The sequence below is a fragment of the Aptenodytes patagonicus genome, chromosome 5 (genome assembly GCF_965638725.1).
Source record: "Aptenodytes patagonicus chromosome 5, bAptPat1.pri.cur, whole genome shotgun sequence".
In the NCBI taxonomy this organism is placed as follows: Eukaryota; Metazoa; Chordata; class Aves; order Sphenisciformes; family Spheniscidae; genus Aptenodytes; species Aptenodytes patagonicus.
This window is the reverse complement of record NC_134953.1, coordinates 35,349,536-35,364,980: the sequence shown is the minus strand read 5'-3', so window position 1 is coordinate 35,364,980 and position 15,445 is coordinate 35,349,536. Positions and strand designations below refer to the sequence as shown.

Sequence of the window (15,445 nt, the reverse complement as noted above, 5' to 3'; positions counted from 1 at the left end):
AATTTTTTTTTTAAAGTTTGAGAGAGACTTCTGTAACTGTTTTAATGAAACTATTTCTGTTTCCTTATTTTAAAAAACTAACTATTTTTAGAAATGCTTACTATGCAAATGCATCTTTAGAAGTGAAAGGCAGTTTCAGAACGTGGTATTGATTTTTAGGAAGTTGTGGCAGTCTGAAGCTGTATACTGGCAGTTCACTGTTGAAAATTCATTAGTTTTCATGAACACTTAAAAATAGATGAATTTACAAATTTCAAAATTGAAATAGCATGTATAATAAGATGTCCCATAATATCAGTCACCGAGGCGAGCAACTCCGGTGCCAGCAAGTGCATAGAGGGGTTTCCCGAACTGGGGGAACCTCCGGGGGAGCTGAGAGAGCCCCCGGAGCCTGCAGCTCGCCACAGCTGCTGATGAGATCTGGATGGGGCCAGGAGCAACGGTGGGCATGGCGCAGCAGCATGGGCGTGGTGTGGCAGTTTGCATGGAAGGGCATGCAGCGACAGTGCTGAAGCTCTGCCAGCTTGACCGGGGGCAATGGCATCCACCCGGCAGAAAGCCATGGCCTCTCTAAGCTCTGCACCCACCACAACTGACGCAGCTTCCCAGACAGAGCTCTGGTGGGAACACGCTGCCACCCAGGTGTCAGGCTGCAGGGTGTGCCCTACTCTTATGCCAGTACCAGACAGCAGCAGTGAGCACACCTGTGGGAAGTGTGCCCAGGTAGAGGAACTCCTCCGCTTAGTGACAGAGCTCCGGGAGGAGGTGAGTAGGTTGAGGAGTGTCAGGGAGAGCAAGAGAGACTACTGGAATTGCACCCTACCTTCCTTGAGACAGACCCCACAGGCAGACAGGACACATGATACGGAGGGTTCCCTATCCTCTCTCTGCCTGGCTGAACACAGTGACTTAAGGGATAGGGGGCAATGGCGACAAGTTCCTGCCTGGCACAGCAGGCACATCTCTTCTGTGACTACCCCACCTTCCCAGGTGCCCTTGCATAATAGGTATGAGGCTCTGCAAGTGGAACTGAACAATAACGAGGACGATGGTTCATCTGGCTTGGAGGTGTCACCGAGGTTAAGTCAGCCTATGCCCTGCGTCAAAACTGCTTCCATAAAGAAAAAAAGACGGGTCATTGTCATAGGAGACTCCCTTCTGAAGGGAAGAGAAGGCCCGATATGGAGACCAGACCCACTTCTTAGGGAAGTCTGCTGCCTCCCTGGGGCCTAGGTTAAAGATGTGAAGAGAAAGCTTCCTACCCTGGTGCAGCCCTCAGATTACTATCCATTATTGATTTTTCAGGTAGGCAGTGATGAAGTTGCAACAAGAAGTCTGAGGGCAATCAAGAGAGACTTCAGGGCCTTGGGACAACTGGTTAAGGGATCAGGAGCACAAGTAGTGTTCTCCTCTATCCTTCCAGTTGCAGAAAATGATGAGGAAGAAACAGGAGGATCCAGCAGATCAATACCTGACTCTGAGCCTGGTGTCACTGGCAGAATTTTGGTTTTTTTGATCATGGGTTGGTTGATCATGACACCAGGCCTGCTGGTGACAGATGGGGTACACCTGTCTCGAAGGGGGAAAAGGATCTTTGCACAGGAGTTAGCAGGGCTCACTGAAAGAGCTTTAAACTAGATTTGAAGGGGGAAAGGAATAAAACCAGGCTTGCTAGAGATAAGCCTGGGGGCGGCACACCAATATTTGAGGGACTGTGTGCTAGCGAGGTCCTTCGGTCTGCTGTCTCAGTGGAGGTAGGGAATGGAGATCCATGCGGCAGCAAACACGCAAGGGTTATGGATGTGTTAGAAACCACAGAAGCACCTGAGAATGGTCACGTAGGAATTAGGGCTTCTCCCCCCAAAAAGGTGGAGGGACCAATAGCCCAACTGAAGTGCATCTACACCAGTGCACGCAGCATGGGCAACAAACAGGAGGAGCTGGAAGCCATTGTGCAGCAAGAAAACTATGATATAGTTGCCATCACGGAAACATGGTGGGATGACTCGCACAACTAGAGTGCTGCAATGGATGGCTATAAACTCTTCAGAAGGGATAGGCAAGGAAGGAGAGGTGGTGGGGTAGCCCTGTATGTTAGGGAGTGTTTTGATTGTCTAGAGCTTAATGATGGTGACGATAGGGTTGAGTGTATATGGGTAAGAATCAGGGGGAAGGCCAACGAGGCAGATATCGTGGTGGGAGTCTGTTATAGACCACCCAACCAGGATGAAGAGGCAGACAAAATATTCTATAAGCAGCTGGGAGAAGTCTCACAGTTGCGAGCCCTTGTTCTTGTGGGGGACTTAAACTTACCAGATGTCTGCTGAAAATACGATACAGCAGAGAGGAAACCGTTTAGGAGGTTGCTGGGGAGTGTGGAAGATAATTTCCTGACACAGCTGGTGAGTGAGCCAACTAGGGAAGGCTCCCTGCTAGACCTGTTGTTTGTGAACAGAAGGACTTGTGGGTGATGTGATGGTTGGAGGCTGTCTTGGGCATAGCGATCATGAAATGATAGTTTTCGACTCTTGGAGTAATAAGGAGGGGGGTCAGCAGAACTGCTACCTTGGACTTCTGGAGGGCAGGCTTTGGCCTATGTAGGAGACGGGTTGACAGAGTCCCTTGGGAGGCAGTCCTGAAGGGCAGAGGAGTCCAGGAAGGCTGGACGTTCTTCAAGAAGGAAATCTTAAAGGCGCAGGAGCAGGCCGTCCCCATGTGCCGAAAGATGAGCCGTCGGGGAAGAAGACCGGCCTGGCTGAACAGAGAGCTTTGGCTGGAACTCAGGGGAAAAAAGGAGAGTTTATGACCTTTCGAAGAAGGGGCAGGCAACTCAGGAGGACTACAAAGATGTCATGAGATTATGCAGGGAGAAAATTAGAAGGGCCAAAGCCCAACTAGAAGTTAATCTGGCTACTGCTGTAAAAGACAATAAAAAATGTTTCTATAAATACATTAGCAACAAGAGGAGGGCTAAGGAGAATCTCCATCCCTTATTGGATGCAGGGGGAAACATAGTGACAAAGGATGAGGAAAAGGCAGAGGTGCTTAATGTCTTCTTTGCCTCTGTCTTTAATAGTAAGACTAGTTGTTCTTTGGGTACCCAGCCCCCTGAGCTGGAAGACAGGGATGGGGAGCAGAATGAAGCCCCCATAATCCAAGGGAAAATGGTTAGTGACCTGCTACACCACTTAGACATACAGAAGTCTATGGGGCCGGATGGGATCCACCCAAGGGTACTGAGGGAGCTGGTGGAAGTGCTCACCAAGCCACTTTCTATTCTTTATCAGCTGTCCTGGCTAACCAGGGAGGTGCCAGTTGACTGGAGGTTAGCAAATGTGACGCTCATCTGTAAGAAGGTTTGGAAAGAGGATCCGGGGAACTACAGGCCTGTCAGTCTGACCTCGGTGCTGGGGAAGGTTATGGACCAGATCATCTTATAGAATGATAGAATAGTTTGGGTTGGAAGGGACCTTTAATGGTCATCTAGTCCAACCCACCTGCTGTGGGCAGGGACATCTTCAACTCGATCAGGTTGCTCAGAGCCCTGTCCAACCTGACCTTGAATGTTTCCAGGGATGGGGCATCCACCACCTTTCTGGGCAACCTGTTCCAGTGTTTCACCACCCTCAGCGTAAAAAATTTCTTCCTTATATCTAGTCTGAATCTACCCCCCCTGTAGTTTAAAGCCATTCCCCCTTGTCCTGTCGCAACAGGCCCTGCTAAAAAGTTTGCCCCCATCTTTTTTAGAAGCCCCCTTTAAGTACTGATAGGCTGCAATAAGGTCTCCCCAAAAGCCTTCTCTTCTCTAGGCTGAACAACCCCAACTCTCTCAGCCTTTCTTCATAGGAGAGGTGTTCCACCCCCCTGATCATTTTCGTGGCCCTCTTCTGGACCCGCTCCAACAGGTCTGTGTCTTTCTTATGCTGAGGGCTCCAGAGCTGGATGCCGTACTCCAGGTGGAGTGCCATCACGTGGCACGTACAGGGCAACCAGGTGATCAGGCCCAGTCACCATGGGTTTATGAAAGGCAGGTCCTGCTTGACCAACCTGATCTCCTTCTATGACAAGGTGACCTGCTTAGTGGATGAGGGAAAGGCTGTGGATGTGGTCTACCTAGACTTTAGTAAAGCCTTTGACACCGTTTCCCACAGCATTCTCCTGGAGAAACTGGCCGCTCATGGCTTGGACGGGCGTGCTCTTTGCTGGGTAAAAAACTGGCTGGACGGCCGGGCCCAGAGAGTTGTGGTGAATGGAGTTCAATCCAGTTGGCGGCCAGTCACAAGTGGTGTTCCCCAGGGCTCACTGTTGGGGCCAGTTCTGTTCAATATCTTTATCAATGATCTGGACGAGGAGATCGAGCACACCCTCAGTAAGTTTGTGGACGCGACACCAAGTTGGGCGGGAGTGTTGATCTGCTTGAGGGTAGGAAGGCTCTGCAGAGGGACCTGGACAGGCTGGATTGGTGGGCCAAGGCCAACTGTATGAGGTTCAACAAGGCCAAGTGCCGGGTCCTGCACTCGGCTCACAACAACCCCATGCAGCGCTACAGGCTTGGGGAAGAGTGGCTGGAAAGCTGCCTGTTGGAAAAGGGACCTGGGGGTGTTGGTCAACAGCTGGCTGAATATGAGCCAGCAGTGTGCCCAGGTGGCCAAGAAGGCCAATGGCATCCTGGCCTGTGTCAGAAAGAGTGTGGCCAGCAGGAGTGGGGAAGTGATTGTGCCCCTGTACTCGGCACTGGTGAGGCCGCACCTCGAATACAGTTTTGGGTGTAGTTCAGTTTTGGGCCCCTCACTACAAGAAGGACGTTGAGGTGCTGGAGTGTGTCCAGAGAAGGGCAACAAAGCTGGTGAAGAATCTGGAGAACAAGTCTTATGAGGAGCGGCTGAGGGAACTGGGGTTGTTTAGCCTGGAGAAAAGGAGGCTGAGGGGAGACCTCATTGCTCTCTACAACTACCTGAAAGGAGGTTGTAGCGAGGTGAGTGTCGGTCTCTTCTCCCAAGTAACAAGTGATAGGACAAGAGGAAATGGCCTCAAGTTGCGCCAGGGGAGGTTTAGACTGGATATTAGGAAAAATTTCTTCACCGAAAGGGTTGTCAAGCATTGGAACAGGCTGCCCAGGGAAGTGGTTGAGTCCCCATCCCTGGAGGTATTGAAAAGATGTGTAGATGTGCCGCTTAAGGACATGGTTTAGTGGTGGACTTGGCAGTGTTAGGTTAACAGTTGGACTTGATGATTTTAAAGGTCTTTTCCAACCTAACTGATTCTATGATTCTCAAAATTAACTTAAATTTAAATTTTTCATTTAATATAACTTCTGAAACAGAGTGACTATATGTAGTTTCACTTAAATCAGCAAGAAGTTTTGTGGGTAAAACCCTGTAGGAATACATGACAACCTGTTGCCAAAATACCACTACTGTTCTGCATCTTAGCATACTATATGTGGATTTTTCCATCAGCCTCATATGAAGATCAACACTGGAGTCAGCAATGCTCCTTTATAACAATATTGAAGATTTTTATCAAAAGACAATTGAGCTAGTGCTGTTCACTGCTGCCATCATGTGTCACTTAATATATTGCATATACTTTTAAATAACATTGTGTTGTACTTAAGAAACCAACTTCAGATTTATAGAGCCCCCACTGCATTTATCTTTTAACAAGAGACTAATAAGAAATGTTATGTCTAAACCTGAGTCCTCGAAACTGGAGGAAGATGTCACTCAGTACTGTGTTGGATTGAGTAGATAAATTGGAAAATTTGTTGAAGAAAATACTTTCGTAATATTAAAATGACAGGCATGACTTAAAATAATGATTCTGTAATTGCCCCTCTACTATGGTTTTGATGTAGAAGGATATTTTTGAGGTTAAGAAAAAGAGATTTCTAAACTCTTTTTATGCCAACGAAGAAAATTCTGACTGGGAATGTGATTACAAGTGATATTTTCTCTGTGGTTAGCAAAACAAGACTTAAGTATTTGCAGTATAAGTATCCCAGTCATTTCCATTAAAACAGGAAGTTTTTCTTCTTGCCGTTGGATGAGTGGTTTCCAGCACAAGGCAAGCAGAGTTTCAGTTTAAATCTGTGCATAATAATGGGCTCAGAACCTCTGAGTTCAGAGAATACTTCTCAGAACTATGTTACACAGCCACTCTGAAATGTTATTTCGGGTACTTTCAAATGAGATTCAAAATATTCTTTATCCTAACATAATTTATAAAAGAAAATGACACTTCAAATTGAACTAACTGATGAATTTTCTTTTGACATGGACAATAAAATTGAAATAGTTATGCTGTTCATTGGGTAGAAAGTCCTGTTACCTCCAGAACATCAGGAAAAGAAACAAGAAACTTTTTGTAATTTGTTTTGATCACAGATCTACAGTATTTGCTATAACTTAATTTCCCTACTTTTTTCTTCCCTTTAGATATTCGAATACCATTAATGTGGAAAGGCTCCGATCACTTCAGCAATAAAGAAAGTATGTAAGATGTAATGAACTACTGTGGTAACAAATTGCTTACGCCTGTAAATTTAAACTGGATGGGGAAGTCCATACTCATTTCAACCCCTTCTTTGACCTTTCAGTAGGTCCATATTTTACTCTGTTATGTAGTTGCTCTTAACTTGAAGTTGTTGATTGTAGCAAGTTGAGTTAGTTCAAAGTCCTGTAGTTCTGTAGGTTTAAACCCTAGTCTCTAAGAAGTCCTTCTGAGGAGAAATTCCAGAGGAAGTAACAGAAAAATGTTGTTATTAAATGGATAGCTGAGAAACTTCTGATTAAACATGTTGTGCTATGTCCTGTCTACACTTGAGAGAGTATATTGGAGGCTGTTTCCAGTGAGAAGTTTAAATGAAAGTTGTCTGTTGGTGTTGAGTGGATTATTGGATAGTCTTCAAGTACATGCATTTTGCTGTGTCATGGAGATTAACCCTAAATCTGTTCCAGCTGTCACCTGGCATTGATTTTGCTTTGATTTTCAATAGGGTCAGAGGGGCTAAGCGTGGCAAAATAGACTAATCCTATATAGTACATTCATAAAATGAGACAGGCTTTGGATCAAATATTTGGGTTTTTTTTGCTTAAAATCAGTTTTATTAAACAAAATTGCATTTTTACTAACATTTCTGAAGTTGCTAGCACAAACTACCCCTGATTATCAGGAAAAAAAAAAGTTGAGCAAAGGAGGGCATTTTTCCCTCTATGAATGCTGTTCTACCTATACAGCAGCTTTGATAGTTCAATTATCATAAAATCCTATGATATAAAATTTATGGTGGGAAGAATTTGAGGGCAATTCCTTAGAGGTCTGAATTACCATTTCTTCTACTTTTGTCTACTGGAAGCATTTAGTATTGTGATGTGTAATATGGCTAATAAAACATTTCTTTGGCTCTCTCCAGAATCACAGCGCTATGCAGTTTTTTGTTTGTTCAGAATGGGAGCTGAGGTTTTTGATACAGAGGTGGCTATTGTGGATAAAGCAATAACAGATATCTGTTTTGAAAATGTAACCATATTGTGAGTATAATTTATTTCTGTTGAATGAAGTACAAATATTGCTGTTTTCTTTTGAAAGTGGATATGATTATGAATAAGATTGGCTGAGATCCACTAGGTGTTTCTGTGGGCAAAGAAATTAGTAGAGGTCTTGTTAATTTCAGTGGATGGTGGATCCCCACCTCTGGAAGGTTGGTTTTTATGTACAAAATGATGCTGGTTGTAGATGTGCTACTTGAACTGTACTTCTTTTCATTTTTGCCATGCTGAAGCATTTTTCTTTATATAAAGAGAGAAACAAACTTGTACCTCCAGGACAGAATTAAATTAATACTAAAACCTGAAAGCATTATCGAAGTATAGGCATGAATGTTGCACCCAGTGTTTTAAGTATTATTCTGTACAGCAGGCTATGGTCTCTTTTGATGTTCCGCTAAGTCACAGTTCTCCTAAAACCAGACCTTCTTTTCCACACCTCATGTTCTGTTACACTTATTTGAGCATGTGCTACAGCCACAGTCCTTATAGTTGAAGAATACTAGACAGGAAATTATTCACTTATCTTTAAAAGTAACCTGGGAAAGAGTAGAAAGGTGTTCTCATGTACTTTTTTGTGGCTTTATAATTTTTAAGAGAGTCCTGAGAGGCACTTAACTCCCCCCCCCCGCTTTATTTTTTATATTAGCAATTTAGATTCAGTCTCCTGAGGAAGACTGACTAGAAAGCTAGAACTACTGAAAAGTTTAAATCAAGCTCCTGAAAACTGAGTGGTTGAGAGAGAGTGGATCTTTAAATCAGATTTTAACTCTTAAACACCTGTTCAAGTTAAGAGTGGGGGCAAAGATTTAAATCTGCTTCTTCAAAGATATGAGACTTGACCATTATAATTTTCTGTGAAATACTGCAACAAAAGCAGAAAAGGCACTTTAATTTGCCTTTTATCCCTGAGATAAAGAAAGACTTTTTATAAAAGCCTTTGGGATGATTTCATTATGGGCATGTGTGTAATGACATGATTTGTACCTGAAAGATGAGTTTAGGCTTCTGGTTTGATGACTAAGCTTGAGAACTTGAGAATCTGTAGAACTGAAAACAGAGGAAGCATAGGCTGCGGACAGAAGAATGCAGCAGTAGGTAGTTAAGTTACGAATGATAAATTTTGTTTGTTTTAAGTGAGATAGGATTTTTTCAGTAATGTGAAGGGGATGGGGTGCAACTAAGATATCTTTAAAACAGTTTGGTCTGATTTAGGACCATAAGCATGTATAGGTTTTCAATCATGTGATTTTTGCGTAACGGTAGAGGGCAGATTTAAGCGTGTTTGAATGTCTTGCCTGTGTATTTCCATAACATGGGTTTTTTTTCAGTTTTTAACCTAAACGTTCAATTTCCTGTTTGCAATTGTTTATGGTTAATTATAACATCTATCCCATGACTTCAACACTAAGTTACTGCTGTGTATTCTGGTCTTTAATTCCATATTAATGTACGTCTTTGCCTGAATCTGGTGGCATTCCTTCCCTCGATTAGAAATATATGTTATTTAATATATACAGTAGCAGCAGCATTCCTTGGCTGCATATTCAGTTTATTAACAAATGCTCTGAAATTTTCTCCTCCTCCCCTTCAGTGATGAAGCAAGACCAGATTTCCAGGTGAAGGTTGAAGTGTATAGTTGCTGTACAGAGGAGTCTTTATATGTAACAAACACTCCTAAGAAACTAGCAAAGAAGCTTAAAACATCCCTCAGCAAAGCTACAGGGAAGAAACTCAAAGCTGCGCAAGAAGACAGCACTGAATCCCTTTTGCCCGCTGACCCGATCATCCAGTAAGCCATATATATTGATATTCTGGTTTTATCATTTTTAAAATAGAAATAAGCCAAATATATTGTAAATTTTTGGAAAATTGCCAAGAAAGTGATTATTTCTGTCCTTACCTGAGTGAAAAATAATTTACCTTTTAAATAGGAAATGAGAAAGTAGGTGTGAATTCCAACCATGTCACTCAGCCTTGGGGCCTGGTTGATCTTAAAACACATGAGTAGGCTTTATCTTTCTGCCATACAGCCAGCTGGTAAATCCACTGCTATTTGCAAACTCTGTAATATTTTTCATTTTATCTCTCAAGGAAATCAAGCTTGTGTGATCAGTCTGTGTCCCTCTGTCCATCTACCTCTCCTTCTCCCCTCTCCCATTTACTTCCTCCCCCATATTTTTTTTGCACCTAGCCGGTCTTGCTCATACTTGACAGACAGGTAGACGTGTCTAAAAGTTACAAGTAGTGTGAAATAAAGAATTGTGGTATATAGGCAGGAGAAACCTCTCTTCTACCCTCTCCCCTAATGAAGCTGACTGAGCTGTTTGTTATGCCTGGGGTGCATGCAGTGCACATGGGGGCCATTCCACTTGCTGGCTTTTCAGTAAAACTGTGGACTGTCAAAGGCACTTTACAGTTACAAGCTGCTTAACAGGAGTTTTAAAATAACTTACTGTTTTTTAGTGTTCATAGAAAAAAGTGCTGTTCCCAGTAATTTACCTGTTTTCTTTTAAAAATGATGTTAAATCTTTCATGCATTTTTTAATGAAGTTAACTGCCTACTAATATTTCCCAGCTACTTTAATTTCATTGGGATTTAAGCAGGCCAAATACCTGAACTGTAAATACTAATAATATTGAGGTGGGTTGTTTTTTTTTTAGAAAGCAATTTTTTCAAGGAATTACTTTTTTTTTTGTGGCTGAACAGTAAAGAATCAATGCCTAATTCTTGCCAGCTGTTGAGTGTAGTCTTAGTCTAGCTTCATATATCTATTTGCCTGGATTTTAAAAGGAAATGTTCAAGCATATTCTATCTTTGTCAAATTGATATTACTATATACTGATATTACTGTTTCAATCAAAAATATACATTCAAGAGATCTTACCTACAGAGCAAAGTAAATTCTATCACTAACTTTCCAGTGTGTTCCACGTAATAACAATGTATCTTTCAGTCTGCATCATCTCAGGTGGCTGTGCTTTCCACAAGCTCCAGTTGGGTGATGACACACTATCATTAGATACAGTTTGCTTCAAATATAACCACTAGCTTATTTGCTGGCCATACTTGCTTGAATATAGATCACCTGTCTTTTAAGGAAGAAGCATTGGTAGACAATCTAAACGGCTGCCTCCTCCCTTGGGTTTTGCTTTTGGTTTCTGAATTGTAATTGTATTTTGCTTTCCTTCATCTTAAAGTTTGTTGTTTCTACTGTAAATAATCATCTCACAGTGACTGTTACTTTCTTAACAGAGTTAAATGAACAATAATGTGTTTAATGATGGCTTTGCTAGGTGACTAAAAAAGATTCTCGGAAAGGAATGGGTTATTATAGGCAGAAAATAAATTGTCAGGTTTTTTTAATAGGCTTCCCTTAGGATTTATATTAGTAAGACCTTGGTATGTAGCCCTTATAGAGGGGAAGAGATTGCAAGATTACAAAAGATCTTTCAAGTATTCCCAGAGAATTTTACCATCCCAGCAGGTGAAATTAAACTGCAACAAAAAAGGGAACTTTCTGTATTATATGAACATCTTTTCTCTGTAGATTTCATTTATACAGGCCTTTTTCTTTTCAGAGCACACATGGGACAAAGTTCTCCATTTTCCAAAAACTCTGTGATCCCTCTGTATCAAACTTCTTTGCTTAGAAATCTCCGTGGTTAGTGAGGAAACTGTCAGCCTTGTAACTTCTTGCAAAAGCTTAGTGACAAAGCGCTTTGAATGGTTGCTTAGGTTGGTTAACTTCAGTTATACTGATATTCTCTCTACTCTTAATTATCTCTCTTTTCATTTCTATACAGTCTTTTGCCTGCTTAATTTTTCTATTCAAGCTTAATTTTTTTTTTCTTTTTACATTTGTCGTAGAAGGAAAATGTTTAGTGCAGTTATACTATTGAATTCCAGAGTAACTAGGTTGCTCTTTGGATAAATCACTGGAGAGACTCCCTGAAGTGCATATTTATTCACTTGCAGAACTGGCCGACACATGGACTTGTTGTTATTGCCTTTTATGTGTTGTCCTCCACTGGGCTGGAGGCATGGCTTTGGTGTCCTATGTTTGTATTGGCAAATTTATAGTGATATTTTGCTAGAAGTACATAATCTAATCTAATGGCCTCACTTTTACAGTTGGATTCTTTTTAATACCTGAAGGTTGTATTTGTTTTTGCCTTCTGTTATTTAAGATCTGATTGAAAGGTGAGCGTATTGGATTTTTTTTTTTTTTTTTGGACTCACAAATCCTCCACTCTCTATATATCTGCATGAGTGAACTAAGATTGGGATTTCTAACATTGGGATTAATATTCAGGAACAGATTCTGGAATCTGAGATGTATTCATTAATATGCATCGATAGAAAGGGTGATATAGTTGCACCTTCCCACGCCAGTGTCTGTGTGGCAACTTTGGTGCCTCTGTCTCTTGATCAGTAAACAGATTTAACAATGAGCCTTTGCCACGGGCATGTTGTGGAGATGAGCTGATTTTTTTTTTTAAATAAAGTTATTACATGGAAAAATACTATAGATATGCAAAGTACTGAATGAGATGCAGCAGGCAGATTATTCTTTGTTATATGAAGAAACTGCCATTTAAGGCAGTTAGCTAATTCTGTGAAATGTAGAGGCAAAACTGACTCAACAGTCCTGATTAGCCAGTTAAATTTGAAAAATATTTGCAGATAAAACTTTTCTAAATTATATTGCAGCTGGCTGAAAGGAATGACTGTTATATTTTAGAACGAAAATGTTACTGTGAAGCATATTTTAAAAGTGAAGTAGCTATTTTTTTTGGCAAGGTTGTTGTGGTAATTAGTCATGCTTTAGAAAATAAGTAACTTTAAAATCAGCACAGAGGTTTTATCTGTGAGAAGAAACTGAACTTTTTGGTACGGTTTAAATAGAATGGTAATGTATTGCTCAACTGCATGGCAAAACATAATCAGTGGAGAATCTTTTGTTAGGGAACAGTCTAGCAGGGAATATATACAAATGCTGATGAGTTTTTGTTCAGATTGCCCTCTTGAAATGTTTCACAGCAGTGGTTCTTCACCCAGAATGTTATATCATATTTAATTTTCTCTTTATTCCCTTGAGAGAGATATGTAACAGACCTCCCTGCTAACAAACTTGCTACTTTTCCTCCTCTTTAGGGTTAGGGCTAGGTAGGCATCTGCCTTGTTCCTCTGCAGAGCCAAAGATTTTAAAACCGTATGTTCCCACTGTGCTATTAGGAAAAATAACATTTGAAAAATACAGAAAACTATGTTTAGTGATGTTAGTTCAGTAGTGTCTTCTCACCTTTTCCACCACTAGGCTATCTTATGCTGTACTGAAGATGTTTTAAGGATCTTATGCTAGATCCTGTTGGGGAGAGTAGTTAGTGATTTTGAGGGATTTGTTTTCTTGTGAACTTTGTTTAAACTGCCATTAGCCAGGTGGAATTCTTACTGCATTGCTGAACTGTAAATCTGTTACTCGGTCTGAAGAGTATTTGGGGGAAAAGGTTAAACATGTACCAAATTTATACTAGTTTATTCCAAGAATTGCATTCCACATGCACTGTGCTGAATTGTAAATGTGATTTTTTTTTTTTTTTTTTTTTGCCTAGGCAGAATCCAAAACAAAGATATAACATTCTGAAACCTGTAAGCACAATAAGTGAAAGAGTCCTTTATGCTACAAAACTGACTGTAGGATTTCTGCACAGATTTCTGCATGCAAAGAATCAAGCCATTAGATACCATTAAAAAATACATATATAAACAACTGTTTTATAAAGTGTCGTCTACACAGGCAAAGCAAAAGAGCAGAGTAACATGGAGGAGCAGTATAAAGCCTTTTAATTTTTAACCCGTATTTTCAGATAAATTTTATGTCATCAGTTGTTCTATTAACTATAGCAATTTTTGAACCTTTTACCAAATCCAGTTGATTTAGGCCTTGGAATAGAAGCTGTAAACCTATTAAAAGTTACTTTTGGAAAGCACAACCTTTATGCCTGGGTTTGGCAGCCGCTGGCTCAGCAGTAAGCTTGAGCCCAGCTTGTTGGCAGCGGCCACACAAAAAGTCTCCTGGCTGACAGGTCCAAGAGAGGTGGCTATGGAAAGAGCCACCTGACAGGGCCTCGTGGTGTTGGCCTGCACAGCAGGGCCTGGAAGTTGTGGGGTAGCAGGGAACTGGAGGTACTGCAATGGGTGAAGGCAGGAGGTATGGATATAGGAAGCAGATGAAGAGACTGTGGGACAGTGTTGGTTTGCAAGGAAAACCAGAGATACAGGAGTTCTGTGGGAGGAAGTTGGGAGGTGGCAATCTGGTCACTGACAGGTGCTGCCTTGCACCTTGGTGTTCCCTTGTACCCAAATGTGTTCTTTCAGGCATGTCTAGACTCCCTTTAATTACTGCCTGAGCAACGTAAAGCAGAAATGTCTTAAACATGCCTTTTCTTTCACATTTAGTGGAGCAAAGTACAGTTTGCTAGCATATACCACTTTGGGGCTGGAGAGTGCTGAGGACAATTTCAGGACCCACAACCTTACCATTACAGGAAATGGTAAGTACATATGGTACCAATTTAAGGAAATAAAAAACCAGTAACATTTTGCATTTCTCTCTCTTGTAAACTGAAGAGCTTAAAGAGATTATTTTTCTTGATACTTAATATAGAACAACTTTAATAAAATATTTAACGGCTCTAAAACAGGCATCTGTACGCAGCTGAATAAACTGTAAGTTGAGTAAAATTTCAAGTCCAGTCTTTTGGGAGTTTGTTCTGTCATTTGCATCTCGGTCTTATGTGAGTTGTAGCTATATACAAATTATTTCCCCTTCCTCACAACCAAGGAAAGGTATCAGTATGAAGAACAGCTCTTTCCTCTGTAGTCAGAAGGAAAGTAGAAAAATAGCTTCAGTTCAGCTAGGTTGTTTCAGGCCCAGATTTAACACAGGACGTAAACATGTGTGCTTGCAATTTGCGTTGGTTGCTGTACTTCAGCTCTGGGACAGCACAAGTTGGCAGCAGTCAACCTAGATGCTAACACAGGGACTATGATTATGCTGCAACTGAAGGTAGTGTTTTAAGTAGCAGGAGTACAGTTTTTGATACTTCATCCATTATTTTCTGAAAGGATAACCCCTCCCATAAGCCACCCTCTAATTGTTAACTTAAGACATGGGACTTTCACTGTATTTCACTGTAGCTTCTGGGAACTTTATCTTTTACTTACCTAAACTTGACCTCAAAGCGAATTTCATTCTTTACACTTCATTAATTCTGAATAAGTACAGATTTGAAGATTTATGGTGCATTTGTTTCTTGAAGGGTTGGACGAGTAATTCTGAGTATCTTTGATATTTGTAAGCCTTTCTTTATTAGTACTTTATACTCTTTCTTCTTCAAATTCCTTTTTCTGTCATTAATTTACATAACTTAGTCTGGTGAGAAATGACATACCTGGATATTTTGGCTCATTACAAGTATTTCTAAAACATGACCAAAGAGAGAGTCATGTCAATGGAACATCGTATTACCTGCTTCTAATTACAGAAGAGAGATCCTATTACATAGCAGAGCTGAGCGAGGAGGGATGTTGCAATTCATTAGAAACTTCTTAGAATCCTAAATGCTCTTCTAGTGCTGAAGACAGAAGTAGATACAAATTCTAAGCCTTAATAAAACAATCTGAAGCAAAGTGCTTGTGTGTAAATGTAGCTGTGCGCCATGATGGGATGGGCTCAGGGATCCTACTTAGATGACATGGCCAGTGTACTTATCTTTCAAAATGTTTCTAGCTGTGAAATGAGATTTCGAGCTATATTGTATGTAAGAACAAGTTGTTCTTGCAGAACAATATCTCCATTTTTACTTGAAATTCTTTTGGAAAGTCCTTTTTT

The 15,445-nt window shown here is 41.1% G+C and overlaps 1 protein-coding gene across 10 annotated transcripts in view; it reads left to right on the top strand.

Moving 5' to 3' along the window:
• RTKN2 (rhotekin 2) overlaps positions 1 to 15,445 on the top strand; it is a 219,915-nt gene that overhangs the window by 188,837 nt on the left and 15,633 nt on the right. For all 10 annotated transcript variants that reach the window (XM_076339340.1, XM_076339333.1, XM_076339334.1 and 7 more), the window contains 4 exons: positions 6,438 to 6,491; positions 7,415 to 7,532; positions 9,142 to 9,339; positions 14,011 to 14,105. In XM_076339340.1, coding sequence (XP_076195455.1) covers positions 6,438 to 6,491; positions 7,415 to 7,532; positions 9,142 to 9,339; positions 14,011 to 14,105 — 465 coding nt within the window. The remainder of the gene's footprint in view (positions 1 to 6,437; positions 6,492 to 7,414; positions 7,533 to 9,141; positions 9,340 to 14,010; positions 14,106 to 15,445) is intronic.